This window comes from Anomaloglossus baeobatrachus, chromosome 5 (assembly GCF_048569485.1).
Source record: "Anomaloglossus baeobatrachus isolate aAnoBae1 chromosome 5, aAnoBae1.hap1, whole genome shotgun sequence".
NCBI classification, from domain to species: domain Eukaryota; kingdom Metazoa; phylum Chordata; class Amphibia; order Anura; family Aromobatidae; genus Anomaloglossus; species Anomaloglossus baeobatrachus.
The window spans coordinates 137,628,841-137,656,764 of record NC_134357.1 but is presented as its reverse complement, the minus strand read 5'-3'; the positions used below and the strand labels follow the sequence as shown (position 1 = coordinate 137,656,764).

The 27,924-nt window shown below is 46.2% G+C and overlaps 1 protein-coding gene across 1 annotated transcript in view; it reads right to left on the bottom strand.

Annotated features, from left to right (window-relative positions):
* NPFFR1 (neuropeptide FF receptor 1) overlaps positions 1-27,634 on the bottom strand; it is a 587,767-nt gene extending 560,133 nt beyond the window's left edge. The window contains exon 1 of the mRNA XM_075348928.1: positions 27,098-27,634. Coding sequence (XP_075205043.1) covers positions 27,098-27,104 — 7 coding nt within the window. The 5' untranslated portion in view covers positions 27,105-27,634. The remainder of the gene's footprint in view (positions 1-27,097) is intronic.
* Between the last annotated feature and the right edge of the window lie 290 nt (positions 27,635-27,924).

The window sequence follows — 27,924 nt, the reverse complement described above, 5'->3', positions numbered from 1 at the left end:
CCGTTCTTATTACCTATTTATTTATAAGGTCAAACAAGGCTAAAAACACCCTTTAGTGCCACATGAAAGGCACTAAAGGGTGTAAGTGTATAACATACATTGTATTGCAATAGCAGTTAAACACTGACTACATGACTGCTCTAATCTAAACTCTTCCTCCTAGATCAACTCTCCCGGAACTGTTTCCAGGGGACAGTGTGCTGAGCATATTACCCCTGAATCTCATATAATACCCGATGATACAATGTAGCCGGTCAATCACAGTAATGCCAGTAGCCAACACATCGACAGCATTACCGTGGATGGTAAGCAATCCTAGCATGTCGATTGGCTGTTTGACAGCTGCAAAACATATTGATCTGGGATTCAAGCATGGCGCTCAAGCACCCGTGATAATCGATCAAGTAACGAGCATACCTGAGCACCCTGATGCTCTATCAAGTATCGAGCAGTGGCGAGTACGCTTGCTCATCACTACTTTTTATCATTCGGTTTGATTATTTTAATCTTTTTTCTCACCTTTTCTTTATACAATTTATCAATCTATATTGAAAGGATCTTTTGGATACCAGTAAGCAATTTGAATTCAAATTTCAAAGATTAAAAAGATTTGATCCTCTCTATATATAGGCATATAATGGAGATGATCAAGTCTCTTGAAAAGTAAATTTAGTGGGTGTGACAAATTTTTTCCCAAAAGTTGATTTGCTGCAAATTAATTTATGACTAATATCAATAATGCAAACCTCTAATTGCTTGGAAAAGATGAGTCTAAAAAAAAACAAACTGGGAAGTCTCCTAGGACTACATTGAACCTATTTTAAGCTAATTAATGCAAACGCATCTTTAGGAATGTCAAACTGAGCTCAACCTATTGAACCCCTTTCAAGCTAATTAATGCAAACAACCTAGGGAATGTCAAATTGAACTCAACCTGTTTGGCTAAGACAAAAGCAAATGATAACCACTGGTAAGCAGCAACACAACAATACACTAACAGACTTTGTAGGCTTCTAAAATTGCAAAAATTAGCCCAAAAATTATCCCTTTTATGGGACATATGTCTGGCTTGCTGTTGATTATGCACAGGTGGTACAAACAGAAGAAGCAGTGACTTTTTCACAAGGTATGGAGGAACAATAATTTGGGAGGTATCAAGAGCTTGGTTCTTTGCTAAATGAGGGAGTGGCTTCTTCACAAGCAGTATAAAAGATATCCCTTTATTTAGGGAGAAGAAACAGGCGTGTTGTTTTGAAAGTGTAGTGCAATGGCTTCTCAACAAGGAGTGAAAAAAGAGAATTTTGTTTACTTACCGTAAATTCTTTTTCTTATAGTTCCGACATGGGAGACCCAGACCATGGGTGTATAGCTAGCGACCTCCGGAGGACACACAAAGCACTACACTCAAACGTGTAGCTCCTCCCTCCGGGCTATATACACCCCCTGGATGACAATCTACCCAGTTCAGTGCAAAAGCTGAAGGAGGACATCCACCCATAAGTAGAGATAGAGTAAAACTCGGCAAAACCAGCACTCTGTCTACTAACAACAGCCGTGAAGCACACGGAACAAAAAACTGCCAACAGGCAACAGGGAGGGAGCTGGGTCTCCCATGTCGGAACTATAAGAAAAAGAATTTACGGTAAGTAAACAAAATTCTCTTTTTCTTCATCGTTCCTAATGGGAGACCCAGACCATGGGACGTTCCAAAGCAGTCCATGGGTGGGAAATAAACGAAACGGAGAAGTAGGCAAAACCTAACTTCACAAATGGGCGACAGCCGCCTGAAGGATGCGTCTGCCCAAGCTCGCATCTGCCGAAGCATGAGCATGCACTTGGTAGTGCTTAGAAAAAGTGTGCAGACTGGACCAAGTGGCAGCCTGACACACTTGCTGAGCCGTAGCCTGGTGCCTGAAAGCCCAGGAGGCACCGACAGCTCTGGTCGAGTGCGCCTTAATCCCCGACGGGGGAGGCACCTGAGAAGATTGGTAGGCATCGGCGATAGCCGACCTAACCCAACGAGCCAAGGTCGGTTTAGACGCCGAAAGGCCCTTGCGCTGACCCGTGGTTAGCACAAAAAGTGAGGTGCACCGCCGAAAAACGGCGGTGCGAGACACATAGATTCGGAGCGCCCGCACCAAATCTAAGGTGTGCAACGTCTTCTCAAAGCGATGCACAGGGGCCGGACAAAAAGAGGGCAATGAAATGTCCTGGTTAAGGTGGAAGGAAGACACCACCTTAGGGAGAAAGTCCGGAGTCGGACGAAGAACCACCTTGTCTTGGTGAAACACCAAAAAGGGGGATTCCGAAGAGAGCGCAGCCAAATCAGAAACTCTCCTGAGAGAAGTTATGGCTACTAGAAAGACAACTTTCTGTGAAAGTCTAGACAAAGGAACCTCCCTGAGAGGCTCAAAAGGGGGTTTCTGTAAGGCCGTGAGGACCAAATTAAGGTCCCAGGGATCCAAGGGTCGTCGGTAAGGAGGAATGATGTGAGATGCGCCCTGCATGAAGGTGCGCACCTGAGCCAGTCGGGCGATACGCCGCTGGAACAATACCGACAAAGCCGACACCTGTCCCTTAAGTGAATTGAGGGACAGACCCAACTGTAGACCCGACTGTAGAAAAGACAGGATGGTCGGCAAGGCGAACGGCCAAGGAGCATGGCCGGAAGAGCGACACCAGGACAGGAAAATTTTACAAGTCCTGTGGTAAATCTTAGCCGAGGAAGACTTCCGAGCCTGAGTCATGGTGGAGATGACCTCAGAGGGAATGCCTGAAGCCGTCAGGATCCAGGACTCAAGAGCCACGCCGTCAATCTGAGAGCCGCAGAATTCTGGCGGAAGAACGGACCTTGAGAGAGAAGGTCTGGGCGGTCCGGAAGATGCCACGGCACCCCTACGGACAGGCGGAGCAGGTCTGGGTACCAGGCTCGCCTGGGCCAGTCCGGAGCAATGAGTATTACTCGACGGCCCTCCATTCGGATCTTGCGCAGAACCCTGGGCAATAGCGCCAGAGGGGGAAACACATAGGCCAGACTGAACTGAGACCAATCCTGAACCAGTGCGTCTGCTGCGAAGGCTTGAGGATCGTGGGAGCGAGCCACGTAAACCGGAACCTTCTTGTTGTGCCGGGAAGCCATTAGATCTACTTCCGGAGTGCCCCACTTGCGGCAAATTGACCTGAACACTGACGGATGCAGTGCCCACTCGCCGCCGTCCACGGTTTGACGGCTGAGATAATCGGCCTCCCAGTTTTCCACGCCTGGGATGTGGACTGCGGATATGGTGGACTTTGAGTCCTCCGTCCACTGGAGGATTCGTTGAACCTCCAACATCGCCAGACGGCTGTGAGTCCCGCCCTGGTGATTGATGTAGGCAACCGCTGTCGCGTTGTCCGACTGAACCCGAATGTGCTTGCCCGCCAATAGGTGGTGAAAGTCTAGGAGAGCTAGAAACACGGCTCTGATCTCCAGCACATTGATCGGGAGGGCCGATTCGGACGGAGTCCAAGTGCCCTGTGCTCGGTGATGGAGAAACACCGCTCCCCAGCCGGAGAGACTGGCATCCGTGGTGAGGATCACCCAGGACGGAGTCAGGAAGGACCGTCCCTGTGAAAGGGAGAGGGGCTGAAGCCACCACTGAAGGGAGTTCCTGGCCTGTGATGACAGAGCCACCAGCCTGTCCAAAGAAGAGATCCGCTTGTCCCAACAGCGGAGAATGTCCAGCTGCAAGGGACGCAGATGGAACTGGGCAAAGGGAACCGCTTCCATGGACGCCACCATCTGACCCAGCACCTGCATGAGGTGTCTGATGGAATGACGGCGGTGCCTCAGCAGAGAGCGCACTGCCAGACGAAGGGACTGCTGTTTGACTAAGGGCAACTTGACAAGTGCCGGCAGCGTCTCGAATTGCATCCCTAGGTACAAAAGTACCTGGGTCGGGGTCAGAGTCGACTTGGGGAGGTTGACAAGCCACCCGAATTGGACTAGAGTGGCGAGAGTGAGCGAGACACTCCGCTGACAGTCTACACTGGATGAGGCCTTGACTAGAAGGTCGTCCAGGTAAGGAATCACTGCCAACCCCTGGAGGTGCAGGACCGCAACCACTGCTGCCATGACCTTGGTGAACACTCGGGGGGCCGTGGCTAAGCCAAAGGGAAGAGCCACGAACTGGAAATGTTCCTCTCCGATCGCAAAGCGTAGCCAGCGCTGGTGTGAAACCGCAATAGGCACATGCAGATAGGCATCTCTGATGTCGATGGATGCCAGAAAATCTCCCTGGGTCATTGAGGCAATGACCGATCTTAGAGATTCCATGCGAAAGTGCCGCACCTGAACATGCTTGTTGAGAAGCTTGAGATCCAGGATGGGCCGGGAGGAACCGTCCTTTTTGGGAACTAGAAAGAGGTTTGAGTAGAAACCTCTGAACCGTTCCCGGGCGGGGACCGGAACAATTACACCGTTGGTCTGCAGGGATGCCACGGCCTGAGAGAAGGCGGCGGCTTTGGAGCAGGGGGGGGTGGACAGAAAAAATCTGTTTGGCGGGCTGGAGGAAAAAGGTATCCTGTAGCCGTGGGTGATGATATCCCGCACCCACTGATCGGCGACGTGTTGCAACCACACGTCGCCAAAGTGGGAGAGCCTGCCCCCGACCAAGGACGTTGCTGGCGCGGCCAGATAGTCACGAGGAGGCTGCCTTGGTGGCAGCGGCTCCTCCGGTCTTTTGAGGACGCGGCTTTGCGCGCCAGTTGGATTTGCGATCCTTGGCGGTAGTGGACGAGACTGTGGGCTTAGAGGATGACCAGTTAGAGGAACGAAAGGAACGAAACCTCGATTGGTTCCTGCCCTGGGTAGGTTTCTTGGCTTTAGCTTGTGGCAAGGAAGTACTCTTCCCGCCAGTAGCTTCCTTAATTATGTCATCCAGCTGTTCCCCAAACAGCCGTGACCCAGTAAAGGGGAGACTCGCAAGGTACTTCTTAGAGGAAGCGTCCGCTTTCCACTCTCGAAGCCACAAGATCCTGCGGATCGCGAGGGAGTTAGCGGAAGCCACTGCCGTGCGGTGAGAAGCCTCCAGGATGGCAGACATGGCGTAGGATGCAAAAGCCGAAGCTCGGGAAGTTAAGGCATCCATCTCAGGAATAGAGTCCCTGGAAAGGGAATGAATCTCCGCCAGAGAGGCAGAGATAGCCTTAAGAGCCCACACCGCCGCAAAAGACGGAGAGAAGGAGGCTCCTGCCGCCTCAAATACAGACTTGGCCAGAAGGTCAACCTGGCGGTCAGTGGGATCCTTAAGAGAAGTGCCGTCGGCCACCGCAACTACTGTGCGGGCTGAGATTCTGGACACTGGAGGGTCCACCTTTGGGGACTGGGCCCAGTCCTTAACCACCTCCGGTGGAAACGGGAAACGGTCATCTGAACTACGTTTCGGAAAACGTTTGTCAGGACAGGCCCTAGGCTTGTTAACAGTGGTCTGAAAGCTGGAGTGGTTAAAAAACATACTCCTAGGTTTCTTAGGAGAGGTAAACTGGTGTACCTCTACCAGAGAGGGTTGATCCTCTGACTCCTGTGGGTTGAGGTTTAGTACGGAGTTAATGGACGCAATCAAGTCACTAACGTCCGCATCACCCTCAGACAAATCAATGGGGTACATAGAGGCAGCGTCTGAGCCCACAGTAAAGGAATCTTCCTCGCCCTGCACCTCGGCTTGTGAATCAGAGCCGTGGGACGAGGAAGGAGAAGGGTCCGTGCGTCTCCGTTTAGGGGGACGGGGTCCTAGGACCTGCTCTGAGGGCTCTGCAGAGCTCGGAGCCGCAGAGACACCCTGAGAGGGAGGCTGATGCATAGACAGCAGCGTCTGGGACAGCTGCCCCATGGAATCGGCAAACGACTTGGAAAGAGCCTGTGAAAAGGATGCTACCCAAGCCGGGGGTTCAGCCACCGGGACCGAAGCAGCCTGAGGGACCCCTGAGGAGGCTCCAGGCTGAGACACAACCATATTAGCACAGTTATCACAATGTGGGTACGTGCTAGGCTCTGGCAGAATTAGCTTGCAAGCAGTGCATATAGCATACATGTTTGCAGCTTTGCTCCTAGTGACAGACATGCTGCTGTGGAGGAAGCTCTGCAGCCAAAACACACTCCTGTAGAAAGCCTGAGTGTATAAAAATCCACAACCATAGGTTGTGGCTTACCAGCCCTGCTCTCTGTGTCCTCCGGATTTCACCGCTCCCCTGTAAAGTGACAGCTTTCCAAAAAGTATGCAGCTGCAACATCCAGCGCTTCTCAGTGATAAAAACGCTGATAAAATGGCGCTGGGAGAAGGAGGGGGGGCGTGTATAAGCCCAGGAGCGGGAAAACAGAAGCACAGAGATACAGGGGGGTAGACAGGGGAGGGGACATCTCCTTAGAGAGAAGTGCCCTCCCCTCTGCTGGCCGGGCGGTGGGCGGCGCTGTATGCAAAACATACAGCAGAAGCCAAAAACGAAACTAGGCCCAAACTGAAGCCGGGGCCTAGATTTCAAAGTGCGGCCGACGAGCAGGCACCGTCGGCGCGGTTCTCATGGGAAATTCCCAGAACCGGCCGAAATTAACAGTAACGCTAAAGCACATACTGCCCCCATAATAAAAGCACCCGGGACCCCTGAAAAAACGTCTCAATACTTAGCTTTGAGACGCAGGGCCATGTCCCTGAGTGGGGTTAACGCTCCTTCCAGCAGGGACCAGACAGGGCTGTGGATGGAGCCGGCCTCCTGCAAGCAGAGAGGACCGTGGAGGCTCCCACTTCAAACAGAGCCTCGACAGAGGATGCGAAGGAGCTCGGCATGTGAAGGCTCCAGCCTTATGAAGATCAACCTTAACAGCACCCCGCAGAGTGGAGCGTGAAGGGACATGCCGGGAGTCCAGATTGGACCCGCTTTTCTTCCAAAACTTTAAAAAATTAAAATAAAATTGAAAAAAATATGAGGAAATAAAAGTGTGTGTATCCTCCTGAAACACAAAGCGTTGAACTGGGTAGATTGTCATCCAGGGGGTGTATATAGCCCGGAGGGAGGAGCTACACGTTTGAGTGTAGTGCTTTGTGTGTCCTCCGGAGGTCGCTAGCTATACACCCATGGTCTGGGTCTCCCATTAGGAACGATGAAGAAAATGTACCAATTTTGTGGGATCCGCAAGAGGTTTGCTATTCTCAAAATGAATAAACAATTATAAGGGTTTTTTATGAAGCTATCCAATAATTAGCCCTTTATTTGGGGAACATGAACATGATAGCTGTTTTCAAAGTCAAAAAGCAATGACTTGTCAACAAGCCATTAAAAAAATGTGCCTATGTTTGTTTTCTTCTGATAAGGGTACACTTCCCAGCGGCAGCAGCACAGTATAGCTATACAATACAATGCACAAGTGTAGGAGATATTTTTGTGTGTGAAGTGGCAGCAACTGCACAATATAGGAAGATGTCTGGTAGTATAGGGCCAACAACAGAAGCCGCAGTTTATTATAGCATTATAAAACAAAGCCAGGAGATGGCTTGTGTAGCTGTGCAGTGGCAGAAGCTGCACACTATAAAAATATGATGGGCTGGGCAAATAAATATCTGGGAGTGTGGGTCAATCTTTGGTAGCATCAATACAGCGTAGTTGATTTTTTGGACAGGAAGTAGATGCTTGGCTAGGCATGGACCATTGTACTGGCAGCAGTAGAACAGTGTAACAGATAAGAAGCAAGGCATATGGTATGGCCAATTTAATCATTGTCATCAATCGTAGGTTAATAGAAGTCAGCACTGATCCATGACTGCTTCATTTTGATAAATTAAAGGTTTTCCACATACACAAAGTATGACCCTGGCCACTTTGAAGTGGAGAAGGGTCTACTGGTCAGCTCTGCAGCCCGTCAGGCTTAGCTGAGCATGGAACATAGCTTATCCTGGTAATGCAACAATTTGGATTCCCTTCAGTGAAGTTAGTAAAATTTCCCCCCATTATACTTTTATGGAGTTGGTCTAAAAGCATGGCTATCTAATAGGCATGCCTTTTCTTGATGTTAATCATACACCTATCATCCCACAAGCACTCAAGCCACTGCTTGCCATGCACACTGCTTGCCATGCACACTGCTTGCCATTGTCACGCTCCCGGTGTCCCAGCAGCGCTCCTTACCTACTAAACCGGTCTCACCATCCAGGCACCGCTCCGTAACCACTGAGCCAGTCACACCTGCGTCACGCCACCGCTCTGTACCCACTGATCCAGCCTCGCCAGCGTACCACCGCTCCTTCCTCACTGGTCCAGTCCATGCGTCCACCGGTCACGCCTGCCATTCCCGCTCATGCTCCCCAGAGTCCTGTTCCTGGTCTCAGGAGTCTCATTCTGACTAATGTTCTGTATAGGACCGGGCCGCGCCCACTCACCTGGTCTTATAGCCCCAGCACTGCTGCAACAGGAAATGACCTGAGGCTGTGCTGAGTATATAAGACTGGCCTCTCCATGTGGGCGGCGCCCGATCATCGCTTGTGTTTCTATGCCTTGTCTTGTGAGCTAGGGGCTCAGGTCTTTGTTCCTGTTTCCTATTACTGCCTTAAAGTAAGCTGTGACCTTAGTGACCTGGTCCTGTCTTTGCTTCCTGATACCTGCACCCGTTCCTGCCACGTTAGTGCTCCAGCTACCATGTACCCTGCCCTCCAGGTGGGGTGCTCGGTCCAGTGGATCCACCTCCTGGGCCTACCAGTCCTCCCTGGCCCTCACAGTTTGATCAGGCCATGGATCCCGCTGGCGCACAAACATCAGAGCTGGCTGAGCTGCGCCAGGAGCTGGCACAACAGCGTGAAACCCTGAACCGAATGCTGAAATTCCTGGCATCCGTGGACCACCGGTTATATACGCTGCAGACCGCCGCCTCGTCTGAGTCCATGCAGCAACCAGTCTCTAGGTCTGAATCAGTTTCCTCCACAGCCTCGCAACTTCGCCTCGCTGCTCCGCCTCGCTATGCAGGGGATCCCAAGTCCTGCCGCGGTTTCCTAAACCAGTGCTCCCTGCACTTCCAGTTGCTCCCGCACTTGTTTGCCTCAGACCAGGCCAAGGTGGCATTCCTGATGTCACACCTGGAAGGCGAAGCTCTGGCCTGGATTAACCCCCTGTGGGAAAATGAGGACCCGATGATTACCAACATCCAGGAGTTCCTGCAAGCTTTCCGAAGTACCTTCGATGAGCCCGGACGAACTACCGCAGTGACCTCTTCGCTTCTCCGGCTACGCTAAGGGACCCTGACCGTCGGCCAATACGCCATCCAGTTCCGCACGCTCGCCTCTGAGCTGGGCTGGAACAATGAGGCCTTGACGGCGGCCTTTTGGGAAGGTCTCTCTGGCCGCATCAAAGACGAACTAGCCGGCCGTGACGTTCCACGAACCTTGGACGCTTTGATTTCCCTGGCCACTCGGATTGACCTCCGTTTTCAGGAGCGTGCCCAGGAGGTAGTCCGGGAGAAGCGACCACCTCGCCACATCTTGCCCTCACAGAGGTCTGCCGCTCCCTCGTCCCTGCCTTTCTGTGACTTATCGCCAGAACCCATGCAAGTGGACCGTCTGACCCAAGCCAAGCAACGCCATGCAGAACGGCTCGCCCGGGGCCTGTGCTTCTATTGTGGAGACGGTTCACATATGCTCCGTTCTTGCCCGATGAAACCAGGTAGACCCCAGGTCCAAGGAATGGTGGGAACCGCCACCCTTGCCACCGAAATCCCTTTGGTTCAAGTTAAACAGACTGTCCGGGTGACGACAGAGGAGACCCGGTTTTCAGCTGAGGCCCACATCGATTCTGGGGCAGCAGGCAACTTTATCCACCAGGCCACGGTTGACAAATACCAGGTCCATGTCACTCCGCTGAAGAAGCCCCTCTGGTTCGCCTCCGTAGATGGCAAACCGCTCTACGAACCTGTCCGGTATACCACCGAGCCCGTGAACCTCCAGGTTGGCACTTCGCATACAGAGACCATCGCCTTCTATGTGATCCCGAGGATGGCTCCTGAGCTCCTGTTGGGCCTGCCCTGGCTGAAACTCCATGACCCTGTTATTAGTTGGCGCTCTGGCGCGATTACCCGCTGGAGTCCCTTGTGCCACGAAACCTGCTTGCAGCCTGTTCCTCAGCCCCTGGCACTTGACTCAGTCAAGCTGCAGGATCCTGAAGAAGAGACTACGCTATCCAGTGACGTTTCACCGCCCCAGGCATCCGAGACCTTGATTCTACCATCTTCTGGAGATGAGACTTTGATTTCACCGCCTTCTAGAGTTGAGACTTTGAGTCCAGCGGCTACTAAGGATGAGACTATGACAGATACCCTGTCCGAGACGCCCGATCTGGTCGTCCAGGATTTCAGTCCTGCTTCTGACTGTCCTTCCCTTTCCGTTGCTTCCGTTGCCACTGCTCGAAAATCTTCGGTTAAGCGTGTTGCGGTCCGAAAGGGTGCATGGGGTCAGCCGTCCCTCCTTTCCTTTGCGCTGGGTTACGGTCCGGGGGCTCGGTCACAGGTGCCCCGGGGGTCCTTTGCTCGGAGAGGGGGGCTTCAAAGGGGGGTACTGTCACGCTCCCGGTGTCCCAGCAGCGCTCCTTACCTACTAAACCGGTCTCACCATCCAGGCACCGCTCCGTAACCACTGAGCCAGTCACACCTGCGTCACACCACCGCTTTGTACCCACTGATCCAGCCTCGCCAGCGTACCACCGCTCCTTCCTCACTGGTCCAGTCCATGCATCCACCGGTCACGCCTGCCATTCCCGCTCATGCTCCCCAGAGTCCTGTTCCTGGTCTCAGGAGTCTGATTCTGACTAATGTTCTGTATAGGACCGGGCCGCGCCCACTCACCTGGTCTTATAGCCCCAGCACTGCTGCAACAGGAAATGACCTGAGGCTGTGCTGAGTATATAAGACTGGCCTCTCCATGTGGGCGGCGCCCGATCATCGCTTGTGTTTCTATGCCTTGTCTTGTGAGCTAGGGGCTCAGGTCTTTGTTCCTGTTTCCTATTACTGCCTTAAAGTACGCTGTGACCTTAGTGACCTGGTCCTGTCTTTGCTTCCTGATACCTGCACCCGTTCCTGCCACGTTAGTGCTCCAGCTACCGTGTACCCTGCCCTCCAGGTGGGGTGCTCGGTCCAGTGGATCCACCTCCTGGGCCTACCAGTCCTCCCTGGCCCTCACAGCCATGCACGCCAGCATAACTTTTCACACACTGTTGCAACGGTTTGTCTTCATGGCCAGCATCACGACTTACTGTCAGTGTCATCCCCTGCCTGTGCCAATTCGATGTCCCTCTTAACATTCACCGGCTGCTGCTTCACCTCTTCTACCTCCTCCTCCACACTGTTACATGTAACATGAATCTTGAAGGTTCCTAACAGCCACAGGGCAGCAAATATCATGTTCAAGTTGATCTTGTTGCTTCAGTCGCTGTTGCACTTTTGTGCTTCCAAGATATATATGAAGGTTATGACATAATTGATGGTATAGTTTTACCTGCTGAAAAATGTTGTAGTGACTTCAGTAAGTGACATACATCCCTCATAAGCTGTCACTGGTGGAACTCAGAGTAACCTATGTTTCAGTTTTGCTGCTGCACGATTTACTCCATTACTATTTTGTGCTGTTTGTATAGATGCTCGAGTATGCAGCTTCTAATTCTAGGAGGTTATGATGTTGAAAAATCAGGCAGTGCACTGGCAGATCATTCTGTATTTGCAAAGCAATAAGGGCTTTGTCACATAAAAATGGTTTAAAGGGAATATGCACTCAGAACCAGGAGCAGTTCTGGGTGCATATTACTAATCCCTGCAAGACAGCTTTAGAAAAAGTATTTCTAAAGATCGTTTATAATATGCTATTGAGGCCAGGGACTAGTTGCAAGGGCATTATTTCCCCTGACTAGTCCGCCCTCTTAGCATGGTAGTATGCCCACAGGGGCGTGCTAACATGCTACTCAATGCAGCATCACCAACGGTGTCTTGCGTACCTGTGTCCGCTGTCACCACTGATGAGAATTCTCCGACACTTCCGGTCATGTGCACTAGACCTCTGCTGAAGATGAGACATGTACACCTGACTTCATACTGCGCAGGACCCAAAATGCCAGAGACTTCAGATCAGTGGTCACAGTGAACACAGGTATGCACAACCAACACAGTTGGTGATGCGGAATTGAGTAGCATGTTAGCATGCCCCTGTGGGCGTACTACAGGGCCGGTGTCAGCACGCGGCATACCCGGGCAAATGCCGGGGCCCTGCAGAGCTGGGGGGGCCCACTCGGCCTTGTCAGTTCTGCTGCCCCCGGGCCGAGTTCCGGGGACCGCAGTCCTTGGCACTGGAAACTGTGGCTGCCGGCCCTTTAAGGCCCGCAGACCACAGCGTTCACTGTGTTCTCCTGCATTGAGCATCATCTGTGGGCGGAGCTACCGCCCGGCGTCCTGCTCGGTCGCACAGATGAAGGAGTCACAGTGCCAGCGACCCCCAGCACATCGCTTCCCTCCAGCGCTGTGTGGGCCCCATCTGCACCGTGACCTGATCAGTATGTGGGACATCACTCCCTCCCCGCCCCTCCCTGTCCCCCCGTGCGTGTGTGGGCTCCGCAGAGCCGCGTGTGTGTTTGTAGGTATGCATGTATGCATGCAGCAGAGCAGTATGCGTGTCTGTCTATATGTATGTTTGTATATATGCAGCAGAGCAGTATGCGTGTCTGTATGTATGTATGTATGTATGTATGCAGCAGAGCAGTGTGTGTGTGTCTGTATGTATGTATGTATGCATGCAGCAGAGCAGTATGTGTGTGTCTGTCTATATGTATGTATGTAGCAGAGCAGTGTATGTGTGTCTGTCTATATGTATGTATGCATGCAGAGCAGTATGTGTGTGTATGTATGTATGTATGTATGCAGCAGAGCAGTGTGTGTGTGTCTGTATGTATGTATGTATGCATGCAGCAGAGCAGTATGTGTGTGTCTGTCTATATGTATGTATGTAGCAGAGCAGTATGTGTGTGTCTGTCTATATGTATGTATGCAGCATAGCAGTGTGTGTCTCTGTATGTATGCATGTATGATGTGTATCTATGTATGTCAGTGTATATGACTGTATAGATTTGTCTGTTCATATGTATTTTTGTGAGTTTGTCTTTAAATATGTATATGTACGTGTATGTATCTGTGTATGTGTGTGTGTCTGCGTGTTTATGGGGCCCACTGGGACTCTTCCGCCCGGGGCCCACAAAAACCTGGAGCCGGCCCTGGCGTACTACCATGCTAAGGAGGGCGGACTAGTCGGGGATATAACGCCCTTGTGACTAGTCCTTGCTCTCATTAGCATATGATAAATGATCTTTATAAATACTTTTTCTAAAGATCTCTTTAAGTATGCTACTAGATAAAGGGACAGTTAGGCAGAGATTAGCAATACGCACCCAGAACTGCTCGTGGTACTGGGTGCATATTGCATCTGAGAGGTTCCCTGTAAAAGAGCAGACATTTTCCTGGCCATAGCCACCCTCTTTAAAAGGTAGGAATAATTATTAAAGAAATGTTTAACAATTATATCAGAATGTGTCCCATGTAGGGAGCAGACCTATACAGCAAAATAGAACTAGTAAAATAGGCATCACCAACATAACCAAAAGGGTTGCATGCTAAATAGAAGAAAAGCACTTTATTGAATCATAAAATGTAAAGAACATGTTGAGAAATGAAACACTGCACAAGTGAGGCTAAAAGCAAGGACACCTGGAAAAGGATCAAAGAGGACACTGCATAATAATTGCTTACCCGAAATGTATACCACATGAATGACAAAATAATGATCATAAAGAAAGCTAAGTAGCAGAATGAGTCAGGGTAAAGAAGGTGAAATCTGTAGCTATGGGGGAAAGCATGGCGTGGAGCAGATCAACAAAGCAAAAGAGCTCTAATAGCCAAATACGCCATCCGCAAATAGCAGTGTATGGACAATATGATCAAAGTAGTCATAGTGCAGCACTCCATTACTGAGTATGTGGTATATACTGTAACTAAGTGACCAAGTAGCAAAATAATACCAGGGAGGAACTGGGGACCTTCGGCTCCCAACACCCACTTTGCATATAAAATGCTTCAGCCAAGGATAATAGAGAGTGGTAAACCATATAGTGAAACAAAAATGGAAAACACAGTGTTTGGGGGTCTTTCCTAGACCAGAGAAAACAATGTATCTGAAAAATTAGATAGAGGTGAATTTATTGACAATGTGTTTCGGAGTTAAAACAATCCCACAAACTGTCAATAAACAGCTGGGGTCTTTACAGCTGCTGCTCACTGTGCTGTGAGCGATGACTTTAAGGCTAAATGCACATGCTGCAGTTTTTTCTGCATACAAATTGCAACCAAAACTGGAACCAAAACTGCACCTTGTCACAGAGAGCCTGGAAATGTAAAAAAAAAAAAAACGCTTCCATTGTAGGTGCGTTTTTGGTGTGTTTTTGGTGCGTTTTGCATATGTTGCGCCCCTGAGGCTTCAGTCGCCACAGGGTACTGCATCACGTAAGGTGCAGTATTCATCTCGGGTAAAGAGGGGGTTAATCACCGGTGTTTCCACATTTCACTGTACATACAGCTTAGATGCCTTCCCACTGGGGACTGGACTATGGTACGCTTGGGGGGTGGCCATCACAAGGCATGGGACTTTCCCAGGCACTAGGACAACCACCTGAGGGGCGAGCACCACTTGGGATATAAGTAGGAGCAACCTTTACACAATCTTCAGTCATGTTGGTGTGACGCCCTGGTGCCGCCAGGTGGTCACACACAAAATAGGCCCCCACATAACACCTTCTCTCACAGGGTTACACCGAGCCGACAAAATCCTAGTCCCCCTCCTAGGGTAGGAAAGGCACACCAGTGGGCGGGACCAGGCAGAAGGAAAATGCCCACCTAGGGGTCTAGAGAACCCGGGGCGGGAAAGTGTTCAGTTGAAGTTGAAGTTTGAAGTCAGGGAGGGTTTGAAGTGGAGTTCGAAGTAACTGGCATTGGGGTTGGAGCCCCGGCATACTGGCTAGGTGGCAGACGGTGGTCTATGTCTGTCAGGAGACGGGAAGATGGCTGCTGGAGATCTGAGGTGGACCGGGACAGGGAAGGAGCCCGCCGGTACCAACACTGCAGAACTGACCCGGAAACCGTGCATAGAGAGGGTACCTGGACCCTGAAGCAGAGACTGGAACCACCGGCTTTGTTAGTTCACCAGTTGAGGGCAGGATTACAGGTCCTGTCCCACCCAAAGTCCCAACAGAGCAGCCCAGCAGCCCACCGCGGGGGATAGGGCATCCGCCAGGGCCCCTTTAGATCCCACGGGTCAGCGTCTGCAGGCAAGGATCCCACCAGTAGTTCTGGGAGCGGACTCCCGTGTTCCATACCAAGAAGTCAGACTCCAGAGAGAACTAAAATAGTGCAGAGGAAAGTGACACAGACCATTACCCTGGGTGAGGGACAAGAATACACCCGGCTGCGGTGGCCGGCCACTAGAAGTTTGGTTTACCGTTGGACTTGTGTGATTTATTTGACCGTGAGTACACCAGCATCCCCCGGTCTGACCGGGCGCGCCGGTCCCTACAACCACTATCCTCAGCACAGAGACACTGGTCCCCGGGGCATCCATCCCTACCCACGGAGGGGTTAATATCAGCTGCTATCCCATCGACCCCGGGTGCTCCCCAACAGCAGCAGCGGTGCTGCATCTCACCACACATCATGGGTGGCGTCACAAAGTGCTTACAGCAATTCCTGTACATATATGTCCCCTTTTATTTGAAGTGTCCATGCGACCCCCGGGTCCGGAAGATCCCTCGTGCCACACTGCGGATCCGGATCTGAGCAGCCCGGCTGCTGGCGTGGAGGCGGCACATTGGGACTACAGTTCTGGCAACACGACACCACTTTCTTCCTTCTTTCTTTACGGAGCCTGAGGCTTGGAGTAGGAAGCTCAGCCCAGATTCCTCACTTCTGGAGGGTCTTCCCTTGGGAAAGGACACTTTTAAACACCAGTGGCTGCCTCTAACTTATCCAGGATTAGCTGACGCCCATCACAGAGGAGACCGGCACTTCCGGGCAGCCCACAGAGAGTGATTTAAAGACCTGGAACCGCAACTGCTGTGTTAGCGCTTCATTCTTGGCGCTGTCGCCCCACGCTTCAGCGCCAACAGCCACTACCAGCTCCATCATCTTTATTAGGTTTGAATTGTTCACCTCTCCCACGACTAGAGGATCATATCATAGCCAATACCTCTCTCTTCCACGGCTAGTTTTTACCATTTCTACCTATTCCTTTAACTGCAGACCTCTCCCACGGCTACTAGGGACTGTGAACATTGGGTTCCATTACCATATTATACTTATCTTGGCCCTTTTCAATACAATACCATTATATGTTCACCTCTCCCACGGCTACTGGCAGCTCATATATTGTACTTTTGTATCACATTGTATGCCCCCCTTGATTCAGTGGTAGTTGTTTTTAATCTATTCATATTGCTGTTTTGCGTGTGTCTTTTTCATAATAAACTACTTATTTGTATATACACTCGATTGTTCTCCTGTGTTGTACTCTATTACGAGTGGTGCATATACTCCGCCAGCGCAAGTGTGCTGGCAGAGTATTTACTTTATGGCTCATCATTTGAGAAATTGTCTTATACCTCCATCATCTTACCTGGCGCCTAGGTTCACCTGCGGGAAGCTGAACTATCCTAGCTGCGACACCATCCACCCCAGAGAACAGCGACGGCTAATCCCTGGCCGCATACCGCAAGTGGCATCACGAGACAACTACTACTCCCAAAATCCTCAACCCCTTCTTCCTCACCATCCCGCCATCCTCCACTTTCCCTTTTGTGGACACCTCGGAGTCACGGTACCGGGCAGGGCCACCCGTGACATCCCATGACCCTCACCGACCCGGTGACGAGTATTCCCAGGACCCCGTGATGTGCTTCACATGCATTTTTGGTGCACTTTTGGTGGCAAAAAAGCACCAAAAACGCATGTAAAATGCATGCAAAACACACCAATTTGATAGCAAGCGTTTTTCCTTGCCTTTTTTGATGCCCTCATTGATTTCAATGGGTGACAAATGTTGACAAAAACGCAAGAAGAATGAACATGCTGCTTCTTTTTTGTCACCAACTTTAGTAAAAAAAAAACGCTGACAAATAAATTGCAATGTGCGCACAGAAATCTGACTTCTCATAGAATTTGCTGGGAAGTCAAATGTCAAAAGGTTCTGACAACCAAACTGCACCAAAAAAACGCAACAAAAAATGCAGCGTGCGCATGTAGCCTAACCGCTCCAGGCACACCTCTATGACTGAAAGCCAGGTGATCTCGGGAACAAATATTTTAATTTTCTCCCAATAGCCACACTTTCCGTTAGGTGGCAGACAGCTTTGTAAAGCTTTATGCAGATTAATCCTATATCTGCAGGTTAATGGTGTTTGGTTATTGACAAAGATCGTATGTGATCGAAACTATACTTACATGGTGACTCCCTGGATAGCAAGATTAAGATTGTAAAGCCCAATGGGAACAGAAATGGTATTGTCTGTAAAGTTCTGTGGAATATGGAGGCGCTATATAAGTTAGTAAAATAAGTAATCCTTATTAAAAACAGCCCCACAAAAGAAGGCTTGAATAATTGATTAGAGTCAAAGTCACTTTTGTGTAATAGGTAACATTTCATTAATAGAGGTGAGTGGGTTCCATAGAGGATCAAATTTGAGTTGAAATTTTAGACAAATTTGAAAGTTTTGAAATTTGCAGTTCACAAAACAAAAAAACTTGCCCAGCATCATTTCCTACAAATCTAATTTCGTGACAGGCTAATATTATTTTGTGCTGCGGACCATCCCATAATACCCTGCAGCTTTAACTTCTTATGGATTATCATAACTTCTACAGTGGTGGTCAGTACCGAAGCCATCACAGATCAGTGGTTCCCAGCGGAGCACAGTTTGTATGGCAGAGTCATTTTCCCTTTCCAGAGTCATTGGATAAGTCTATCTCCTGTAGAGTGTAGGCTGGTACGGTCAGTTGGGTCCTTTCTCTTTTTCTCTCACCTATAGAGTGTAAGCTCTTATCATTAGTAGGTCCTCTCCCTTTCTCTTCTGTAGTGTGTAAGCTTTTGTGCTCAGAAGGATCTTCTGTCTATCCCTTCTGTAGTGTGTAGGCTGTTATGGTCAGAGGATCCTCTCTCGTGATCTTCTGACCCCATACACACACCCTCACATGTATGTCTTGGGCAATTACAAACTTTCCAGTATTGATAATGTCACAAATGTATTCACTGTAAATCAAATTTTGGGGGAAAATTCAGCAAAACCAAGAAATTTGAATTTCAAAATATCTGCCCCTGTGTGTGCATTTAATCAAAGCCTAGTTTACAAGGGAGACTTTAATTCTCTTTTTTTACTGTGTGCATTACCGATAATGTGAGAGTATATGGAAAAAAGAGCCACATAATTTTTTCCTTTACTACTATTACAGGGAAATTGTAAATTGTTTTTACTGAAAGTTCTTGTATTTCTTTGGATTGGCAATAGCATGAGGTTATGTTCACACATTGGATTTTTGCTGCGCTGTTTTGCAGTGTTTTTTAAGAGTTTTATGTAAATTAAAAGCTATCTGAAATGGGAAAACTGCTGTGTTTTTGAAAGAAGCAGCATGTCAATTCTTTCAGCATTTTTGCAGTGTTTTTCCACCATCAAAAGTAATGAGAGAATAAAAAATTCAACTGCTGCATTTTTGTTGCGCTTTTGCTGCTTTTGTGGTGAATGAAACTAATTCACTTTGCATGAATTTATGTTTGTATGAGTTTTTTCTTAAAGGGAATCTGTCAGGTGCAATATGCACTCAGAACCAGGAGCAGTTCTGGGTGCATTTTGCTAATCCCTGCTTAACCATCCCTGTATCTAGTAGCATACATAAAGAGATCTTTAGAAAAAGTATAGTGCAGTGCATATGACCGAAAGTCAAGCGACGATATGATCGTGTGCACCAAAATCCAGTGGTGGCAGCAGAGGTGAGAGCAACCATACCTCTGACGTTGCACATTCATTAGCATGTTGTCACACCCACAGGGGCGTGCTAAGATGCTAAGGTGGCCTACTAGCCAAGGGAACTAATGCCCTTGTGACTAGTCCCTAGATTCCTTAGAATGTTATAAAGGATCTTTAGAAATACTTTTTATGAAGATCTCTTTATCTACTAGATACAGGGACAGTTGGGCTGGGATTAGCAATATGCATCCAGAACTGCTCGTGGTTCTGGTTGCATACTGGACCTGACAGATTCCCTTTAATTTTGCAAAGATTCTAAGGAAGCTCATACTGAAAAATGACTCTACAAATCCCCATAATAGGCAGTAGAATTATCTTGCAATGCAGGGGGACTCCATGGCCATTTTTTAAATTTTTCTCTCTTTACCTCTGCGTCCCTATGGAAGATTGAGACTCGTTGCAAGTTTTCCATTTCAGGAATGAACAATGGAGCAGGGCCAGGGCCCAAATAGTATGGCCAGTGTAAAATCAGTGGCTTATTATTTTAGCTATGGCTCTTTGACCATTTTTTTTTGGGGGGGGAGGCAGCAGTAGTTTGTTACATTTTTTCCTTGCCTGTAACAATAAAATTGAAATTTTGGGAGGTAGCACTGAAGAGAAGTCTTATTTGACAAAAAATATCCATTCATGGGGACAGTTTGGACTGCAAAAAAGCAGCAGAATTTTATAACCAGTAAGTGACAATTTCTAAAATGATAGCAAACTGTATACACATTTTATTCTTTTTTTGGGATGAGCAATAGGTTTGTTATTTGGAAAGTCAACAATTAAAGGCTATTCAACAAGCCTTCCAGAATAGATCCCTTTTGTGGAATCAGCAACAGTTTTGGAAAGTGAATTTGGAATGTCTTTTTAAAAGCTGTCCAAAAATTATCCTTCTAGGGAGCAGTTTCAGGTGTCCTATATTTAGACACAAAAATTAAACAAAGAAAACTGTAACAGGGTCAAAAATTGAATATATTTTATTATTAAAATCAGTGACAATGTTGCCACAAAAAAGGCATTATATGTATGTAAATATTAAACCCACATTGTAACACTACTCAATAATAGAATATTTAAAACCAAATATAATAAAGTGGCACGTGTAGCAGCAGATGAATACTATATACATTCAAAAATACAATATGCCAATCTGAAAACAATATATGTATGGCGCAATATAGAGTATGGTGGTTTCTATATATAACTAAAGTGCATATATTACTACACTTATAGTAGCAAAGTGCAGAAAATGACAGTATTATTTAGCAACAATTGATAACACCACATATAATTTTCAATTATTAATATGTATAAATAAAATTCATATGCATATACTAATACATTATAGAAACAAAACGTGCAAAGAGTGATTTTCCCAGTATTATATAGCAGCACTAGCAATTGATGACATTCTATTTAATGTTCAAGTAATTAATAAATATATAGAGAGGGCTAAAGTGCATATGCATGTACTGATTCATTTATAGAAGCAAAGTTCAGAGAGTAACTATCACAGAATTATATAGCAGCACTAGCAAATGAAATGATCTATGATGTTCAGGTGGTTAGCATATCATAGTTAATGCATAACAAATAGCTGGAGCACATGTCGAGTTTGTATAAGGTGCATTACCTGCATCATGAAAAATGCACATGTGATGCCCACCCCGACGCATGTTTCGGCAACATCTTCTTCAGGTATTAATTTTATTCCTATATTTAGAATCTAGAGCAGTAGTACTGTATAAATATAGAATACAATAGACAGGCAGGAGATATGTGGCTGTCTATTGGCAGTGTCCGTTGTAGCAATAGCAACAGCATAGTATAGATCATGGTTTACTGACAGATGAGCAGTCATGTAAGGGAATCAGTACTGGACGCAACAGGACAGTATAGAACATAGTAAACTGGCATAAAAATGCTTTGGAATGTCTATTCATTAGTATAAGTCATAGAAGAATGAAAATCCTCAATGATCTATGTCTCTTTCATTGTTACAGATGTCTCTCGATAATGCCTGTCTATATTTGACTGCAAAGATTTAAGTTTCTGCTTGATGTATAGGAACAAACAACTTGTTCACTATATGGCATACATTGACTAGCAAAAGGGTAACAATGTATTGAACCTTTAACTTTCCTGCTCCATATATCAGCATCCACTACAGCTTCGAACATGAGACTATCATTTTATAGACAATCATCTTAGCTACCTCATACATAAATTTGACTTGCAAATATTTTGCATGTATTATTTATACAGATTTTTGTCATATCACTTTATTGTTACTGTTCTGGTCCACTAAAAATCTAAATTTTATTTTTTATTATTTTATTTTAGTACTTTGTAAATCCATTTTTGGCTTTCAACACTGCTGGAATCCTTCTAGGCATGCTCTCAATCAGATTCAGATGTGGAAGAAGGAAACCGGGATATGCCGCGCTGACATCAAGCATCTAGAAGTTGATTAATTTTTTTTTTATTCAATCAGGTCTATGCGTTTCGGAGGACGCAGCCTCCTTCTTCAGGACAATTATTACAGAAAACTCAACCATACTCAAGGTTGATTTTTCTGTAATAATTGTCCTGAAGAAGGAGGCTGTGTCCTCCGAAACGCATAGACCTGATTGAATAAAAGAGAAATTAATCAACTTCTGGATGCGTGATATCAGCGCAGCATATTCTGGTTTCCTTCTTCCACATCAGTAACACGTCACTTCGGTGCTGCAGCAGACGCCATTTTATGCCTATGGAGGAGTTGTGACTGGCACAACTTCTACAGGTGAGTACCTTACCTGTTTGTCTTATCACATCCCACCAGATAAGACCCTATCTGCGCTTCTTATACACAGCATACTTCTCAAGCAGATTCAAGCATGGATCAACCAAATCTGATCCCAGGTCTCTTGTACACGTTCCCAATGTTGATACACACTGGTCAATTCACTTGGGTATGTATACAACTTTTTATCCAACACTACCCGCCAGTGTTTGATTGGGTTGAGGTCTGTGGACTGTAGGGCCAATTCAACATGTCTACTTCATTATCACTGAATCATTTCTTTGCCAATCTCAATGTTTGCTTCGGAATGTAGCCCTGTTAGAACACTATGTTGTTTTTTTCATACCCATACTACTACAGTGTACGAAGTAACTCGTCTTGTTGGATACTTACCTATGGCTCAGAATTGAGACCATCATCGATCCTGGTCAAATATCCAATGCCTTTCACAGTGAAACAACCCAAATCATCAGGCTTCCTCCACCAGACTTGACAGTTCCTTCCATTTCTCGATCCAGTAGCCACTTTTTACCTTGTTCTTTCCAGAGCCCATTTGCACCCATCAGAGTCAAGTCTGACTTTTGTCTCATCTCTCCAAATCACTCGTTTACAATCTTCTGCTGTCTATTTTTTATACTTTTTTGCAAATACAAGCAGATACTTTTTGCAATGATATTGAAGTCGAGGCATCTTCATCTTTTTTTTTGGGCCACCATTCCAGACTTGAGTAATGTGCATCCACAGTGCTTGCATGAACGTCTGTGAACTCACTATTATGAAGCATAAAGGCCCTGTCACACACAGAGATAAATCTGCGGCAGATCTGTGGTTGCAGTGAAATTGTGGACAATCAGTGCCAGGTTTGTGGCTGTGTACAAATGTAACAGTATGTCCATGTTTTCACTACAACCACAGATCTGCCAAAGATTTATCTCTGTGTGTGACGGGGCCTTAAGAGTCACCTCCACTGTGATGTTTGTCACACCAGAACTGATAGACCTTGTGATGAGCAGACTTGTTGATTCCTATATTTTGCCTAGACGTCAACCTCTTGGCTTTTGAATAGATAGATGGGCTTGGTTTTGCATTCTTCCAGCTGTCACGGCCCTCACATGATGCAGTTTGTCAATTTTCTTGGCAGTGAGACCACTATTGATGAGCTGGATGATGCTGTTTCTCTTTTGCTGGAAAATGTTCGTCATGGCTGCTCCTTGACCAATGACCTTGCACTTGAGAATCAACCTAACAACACACTGAGCTATTAGGCAATGTGAGAACAGGTTGTAATTTGTAGTATACAGGAAGAAAATGATTTTTACGCCACCAGGAGCAAAACAGTAACAATGGAGTGACGTGACAAGAATGTGCATAACTATTCATTATGTTAAATAGTTGCAAGTCAAATTTATGTATGAGATAGCCAAGATAATTGTCTGTACAATGATGGTAATCTCACATAGTCGATGGTGAGATATAAAGTCTAAAAGTCAAAAGTTTAAAACATTGTTACCCTTTGCTCGACAGTGTATATTGTCCATGCTTATAAGCTATACAATAGTTTGACTGAGCTTAAAGGAATGTATATATAAAAAACAAACTATTATTTCATATCATGATCTGTATTAAAAGCAAAATTAGTAATCTTCACACTGTCAAGTGAGACTGTTTTAAATTTTAATTTTTCAACAAAATAGTTTTCAGCAAACTCCTTATCATCAGAGGAAGGATTTTAATGAAAAATAACACTTATATAAACAGCTGATAACAAAGCATCCACCTTTCACAAGACGTGATGTCACAGCTACCCCTCTTCCCCTCATAGTGACCTTTAGACACTCATCGGAGATTTCAATACAAACTAGGGACTGAGACCATCTATTGCTAACATTAAATGAGTATTTTCATGTTATTACATTATGTTAGTTAGACAGTGTAAAAAATAGTTTGCATTTGGCTTGCTTTTTCTATGTTTCTTTCTTTTTCTGTAAGAGCTTTATCTTACATAATGTACAACTTGTTGAAAACGAGATCGGCAAACATAACCTGGCCAAGTGTAAGGTAAGTAGTAAGTACAAGAAGATAAGGGAGAGTCCAGCTCACCAAGGACTGACCTGCTGGCTGCAATCAGGGATCCTGCGCAAGGAATGAGGCTCGGCAGCCATCCAATTGTAAATAGAAAGAAGGGTTTCCAGCGCCAGGAATAGATTAAAAATCCTTTTTTATTGAAAATAAGGTAATAAAAATCCAGCAGATACCATAATAGATGTCAGAAAGATGGCAGAACAACGCGTTTCGACGCTTCAGGTCTTAGTCATGTTCTCTCTTAGAACATGACTAAGACCTGAAGCGTCGAAACGCGTTGTTCTGCCATCTTTCTGACATCTATTATGGTATCTGCTGGATTTTTATTACCTTATTTTCAATAAAAAAGGATTTTTAATCTATTCCTGGCGCTGGAAACCCTTCTTTGTAAGTAGTAAGTAGTTACATCCAAGGCTGAGGAGTTAGCTCATGAAATACCAGTCAGCTCTCTTTAGCTGTCATGAGTGTATCTCGCTCGGGGGAGACCCCAAATGAATCTGGTGTCACAGCGCCTTGCCGCTGGCAGGTTCACTACTGTTATTTGATAGCATCTCCTTGTTTGTGGTGCTGTAAGGGATAAGCACCCTTTCCTTCCTGGCTGCTGACTGTAGCTCTTTGGGATCACTCCCCTCCCTAATTAAGTCTTGTGATGTGATCACATGATGCCTGTGATATAAACTGAATCATTATTTCTATGTGGTCAACTTTGGAAGGAGCCTGCTCTGGAAGAAGTCTTGCGTGTTGTGTGCAGCAGTGGTGCTTGCTGCACAGAAGCTGCCTGGGGTATCTTTTCCTTGCATGTCTATTTCCCCTGTTTGTATTCCTTCCCTTGTGTTTCTATATTGTAGTGGCGAGTCTAATGCTCTTGTTGGCTTACGCACTAGTCAGGGTGAGTGGCGAGTTAGCTGAGGGCCTAAGGTATCTGGCTCAGTGACAAGTTGCAAGAACCCATATATAGATGGTAGGTAGCTCAGCAGTCAGCTTGAGGTGAGTTCAGGAGGTGTCCCCTCACTCCTTCTTCCTAGCAGCAGGGACCTCCATTGTAACATGACCCTGATGTTCCCTGTGTGTGGTAACATCTTCTAGGGGTTTATCAGGTACTAGGGAAACTCTGCTAGTCACCTGCATGTCCCTAGCCCATTTATTTCTATATAGCCATTAGCTGCTCACTTCCTACTTCTCAACTCCTGACTTGGAGATGATATTGTCAGTCCTGCATTATAACAATCCTGCCATTGGCATGTCTAGAGCAGTTCAATTATTCACCGCTCTCAATTTCATAAGCTGGAGCTTATTCGAAGTATTATATATTTATATATAAAGATAACAGTGTGCACTCCAAAACACGAGATGACAGACCGTTAATGTGTCACGGTAGCGTAAGCTCAGCAGTAGGATATAAAAACTTACTACGGAAACAAAACTTTCACTCAAAGGAGAGCAGTTACCCTCCAGCAACGGGAAGTAAGGAGACTGCAGAGCTATGAGCTGCTGAACATACAACGTGAAAATACCACATTAACTAAAAGTCTAAAAAAAAAACTACAGTGGCTGATATCAAAAATGATATTTTTTCTATATATTGTGACATGGTGGAAAAAAAAACATTGCCAATAGAAAAAAAATATTTAACACAGAAACCTGATTTAAACAGTAGGTCATTTTCCAATGTGACAGAATGGCTGCAGACTTTTCTTCTCAGCCATGAATGCAACATTGCAAAAAGACACGTGGGTGACTGGCGCCCGATACTAGCTTTATATAAATATGCAATTTTAATACTAAGCAATCCCCCCTCCATGCATTGATAGGTTGTGAGTGGTTTTCTCATTACTATTTTGCACCTTTGTTGACTCCACCTTAATCATCGGGGGCTGCTGCGTCATGTCAGTGCATTAGTATCTGAGACCAAAGCAGGTAAACACTGTTGCCCCTTTCTTGCTATATTCAATTTTGGGGGAGAATTTTAATTCCTTTCTCTGTAAATTTGCTTTTAATTTCTGGAATACCCCTATCAGGCAATGAACATAATAATTTCTTAAACCAATGCTTCAGCTGGTATGTGATTCATCAGGCAATAAGCCCAACATTGTATTGGTCAGTTTTTGTATTAAGCCATGTATGTGTTTCCCTTTCCTTTAATTTACATTTCGAAAATAGCTGACACCAGGTTTGTAGGATTCTTAAGAGATGTTGATATTCATTTAGTTTAAAAATTAATATTCGGTGAATTTGGTATTAATTTTAATCTAAAGCATGATACTAATGTACAGATACACACCTGTAGGATATCCAGTCTTTTATTCCGTGACATAAGCATACACTAACACACAATTAAAAAGGTATTACCAAACGATGTGTTACTTGACCCTAGAAGGTCTAGAGATCGATAAATGTGCCACATCGCAAGAAAACATACAATGAGCTTAGTATATTCTTTCCAAAATGCATTACAACTGCACTTGCCTAATTGAAAGCAAAAATAAAGAAATAATAGCACATTTTCAATACCGATGCAGCTGGGCTATGTTTGTCGTGTGGCACCGCTCTTTGTGACATCACTGTGATTTCTGGTTTTCTATGGAGGTCCAGTACGTTGAAGCTAAGGCATGCCACATTACACGTAAACTAAAATCACTCATTGTCATTATACTTGTAGCCTCCTATCAGCTACTTTTGGCTTGTTATCTGAAAACATAGAAATATCAGTGCTTTATTGGTGATTATCCTTATTTAACCTATGACAGGACATTAGCCCTTACTTTTTAGTATTTTATTCTTAGTCAGAAGAATATATTATTAGCACTAAGACCTATAACGCATAAATTCCCTAATAAAAAACAGTAAGAATAAAAGTTTCATAGATGAAAGAGCTCTTCCATCTACAGCAGATCTGTTACCACCTCCCTGTTTAGGGAGAGGAAAGGGCAAATGGACGAGCCTTGTGTGGTCTCCTTACGTCCTTTGGGGATAAATGTCATGGCTCTTCACAGTGCTGTCTATGACTCAGAAATTATAGCCCTATAGCGTTTTCTTCCATTTCATCTTGGGAAGAAAAAACTAATATAAGAGAAATCATTAAAATAAATGGGTTTAGCATTAAAGGCACCCTTCATAGAGAACAGTCTACACTCTCACCTTCCATTGTGCTGTGGAGTCCACCGGTTGCTTTGGATGAGAGCTGTCCACTCTTCCAGTGCTGAACTGCTGCCTCCCTGCAGTCCTGCAGTCACCAGTGTAAGTGGTTTGTGCTGCTGGTGTCTTTAGTGATCACACTGCAACATATCCACACATCTCCTTATCTGCAGTGATCCGGAGGATCCAGGAGGATGACCATAGATGATGCTTTAAGGGTCCCCTTCCCTGTCAGATCACCTCCTTTACAAGTATTGCAAAGTTTCTTGCTACTTTATGGTATATGAAGCCGGCACTACTAAAATCTCCACTTGTTAATTTATCCATAAACTTTAATGCATTTCCCAGTTCTTTTTAATCCATTGGATTTATATCCATTAGGGAATGTGTGTCCTCAACCCTGGACAGAGGAAAGGAGCAGCTGATGTTAAGAATGCCATACAAAGTCTTCCTGGTCCTGTCTTTACCTTCTAGAGATACTGAGGAGGGAGCGAGTGGTGTGAACGGAGGGATCTCCTCCCCATCTTATTCACAGCACCGAATTTCCTCCCTTCATTAAGCTGTCTGACTCACCAACGTCAATGCAGAGCGTGCTGCTACCTCCCTAAAGAGACAGGGGTCTGCAGACTAGCTGCTGCTGCAAGCTTCCCATTGCTATGGATACATATCCTATAGAAGCCCCTTACTATTTACAGCAGACCTCTCATTCCTGGGATTGGGGTCCTTTCTAGTAAATCATGTCTTTCATTGCAATTAAGTTTTCCTGATATATCGTGAATCATCAATCATCTCATTATGTTACAAAGAATAAACCTGATCCCCCTTCTCAC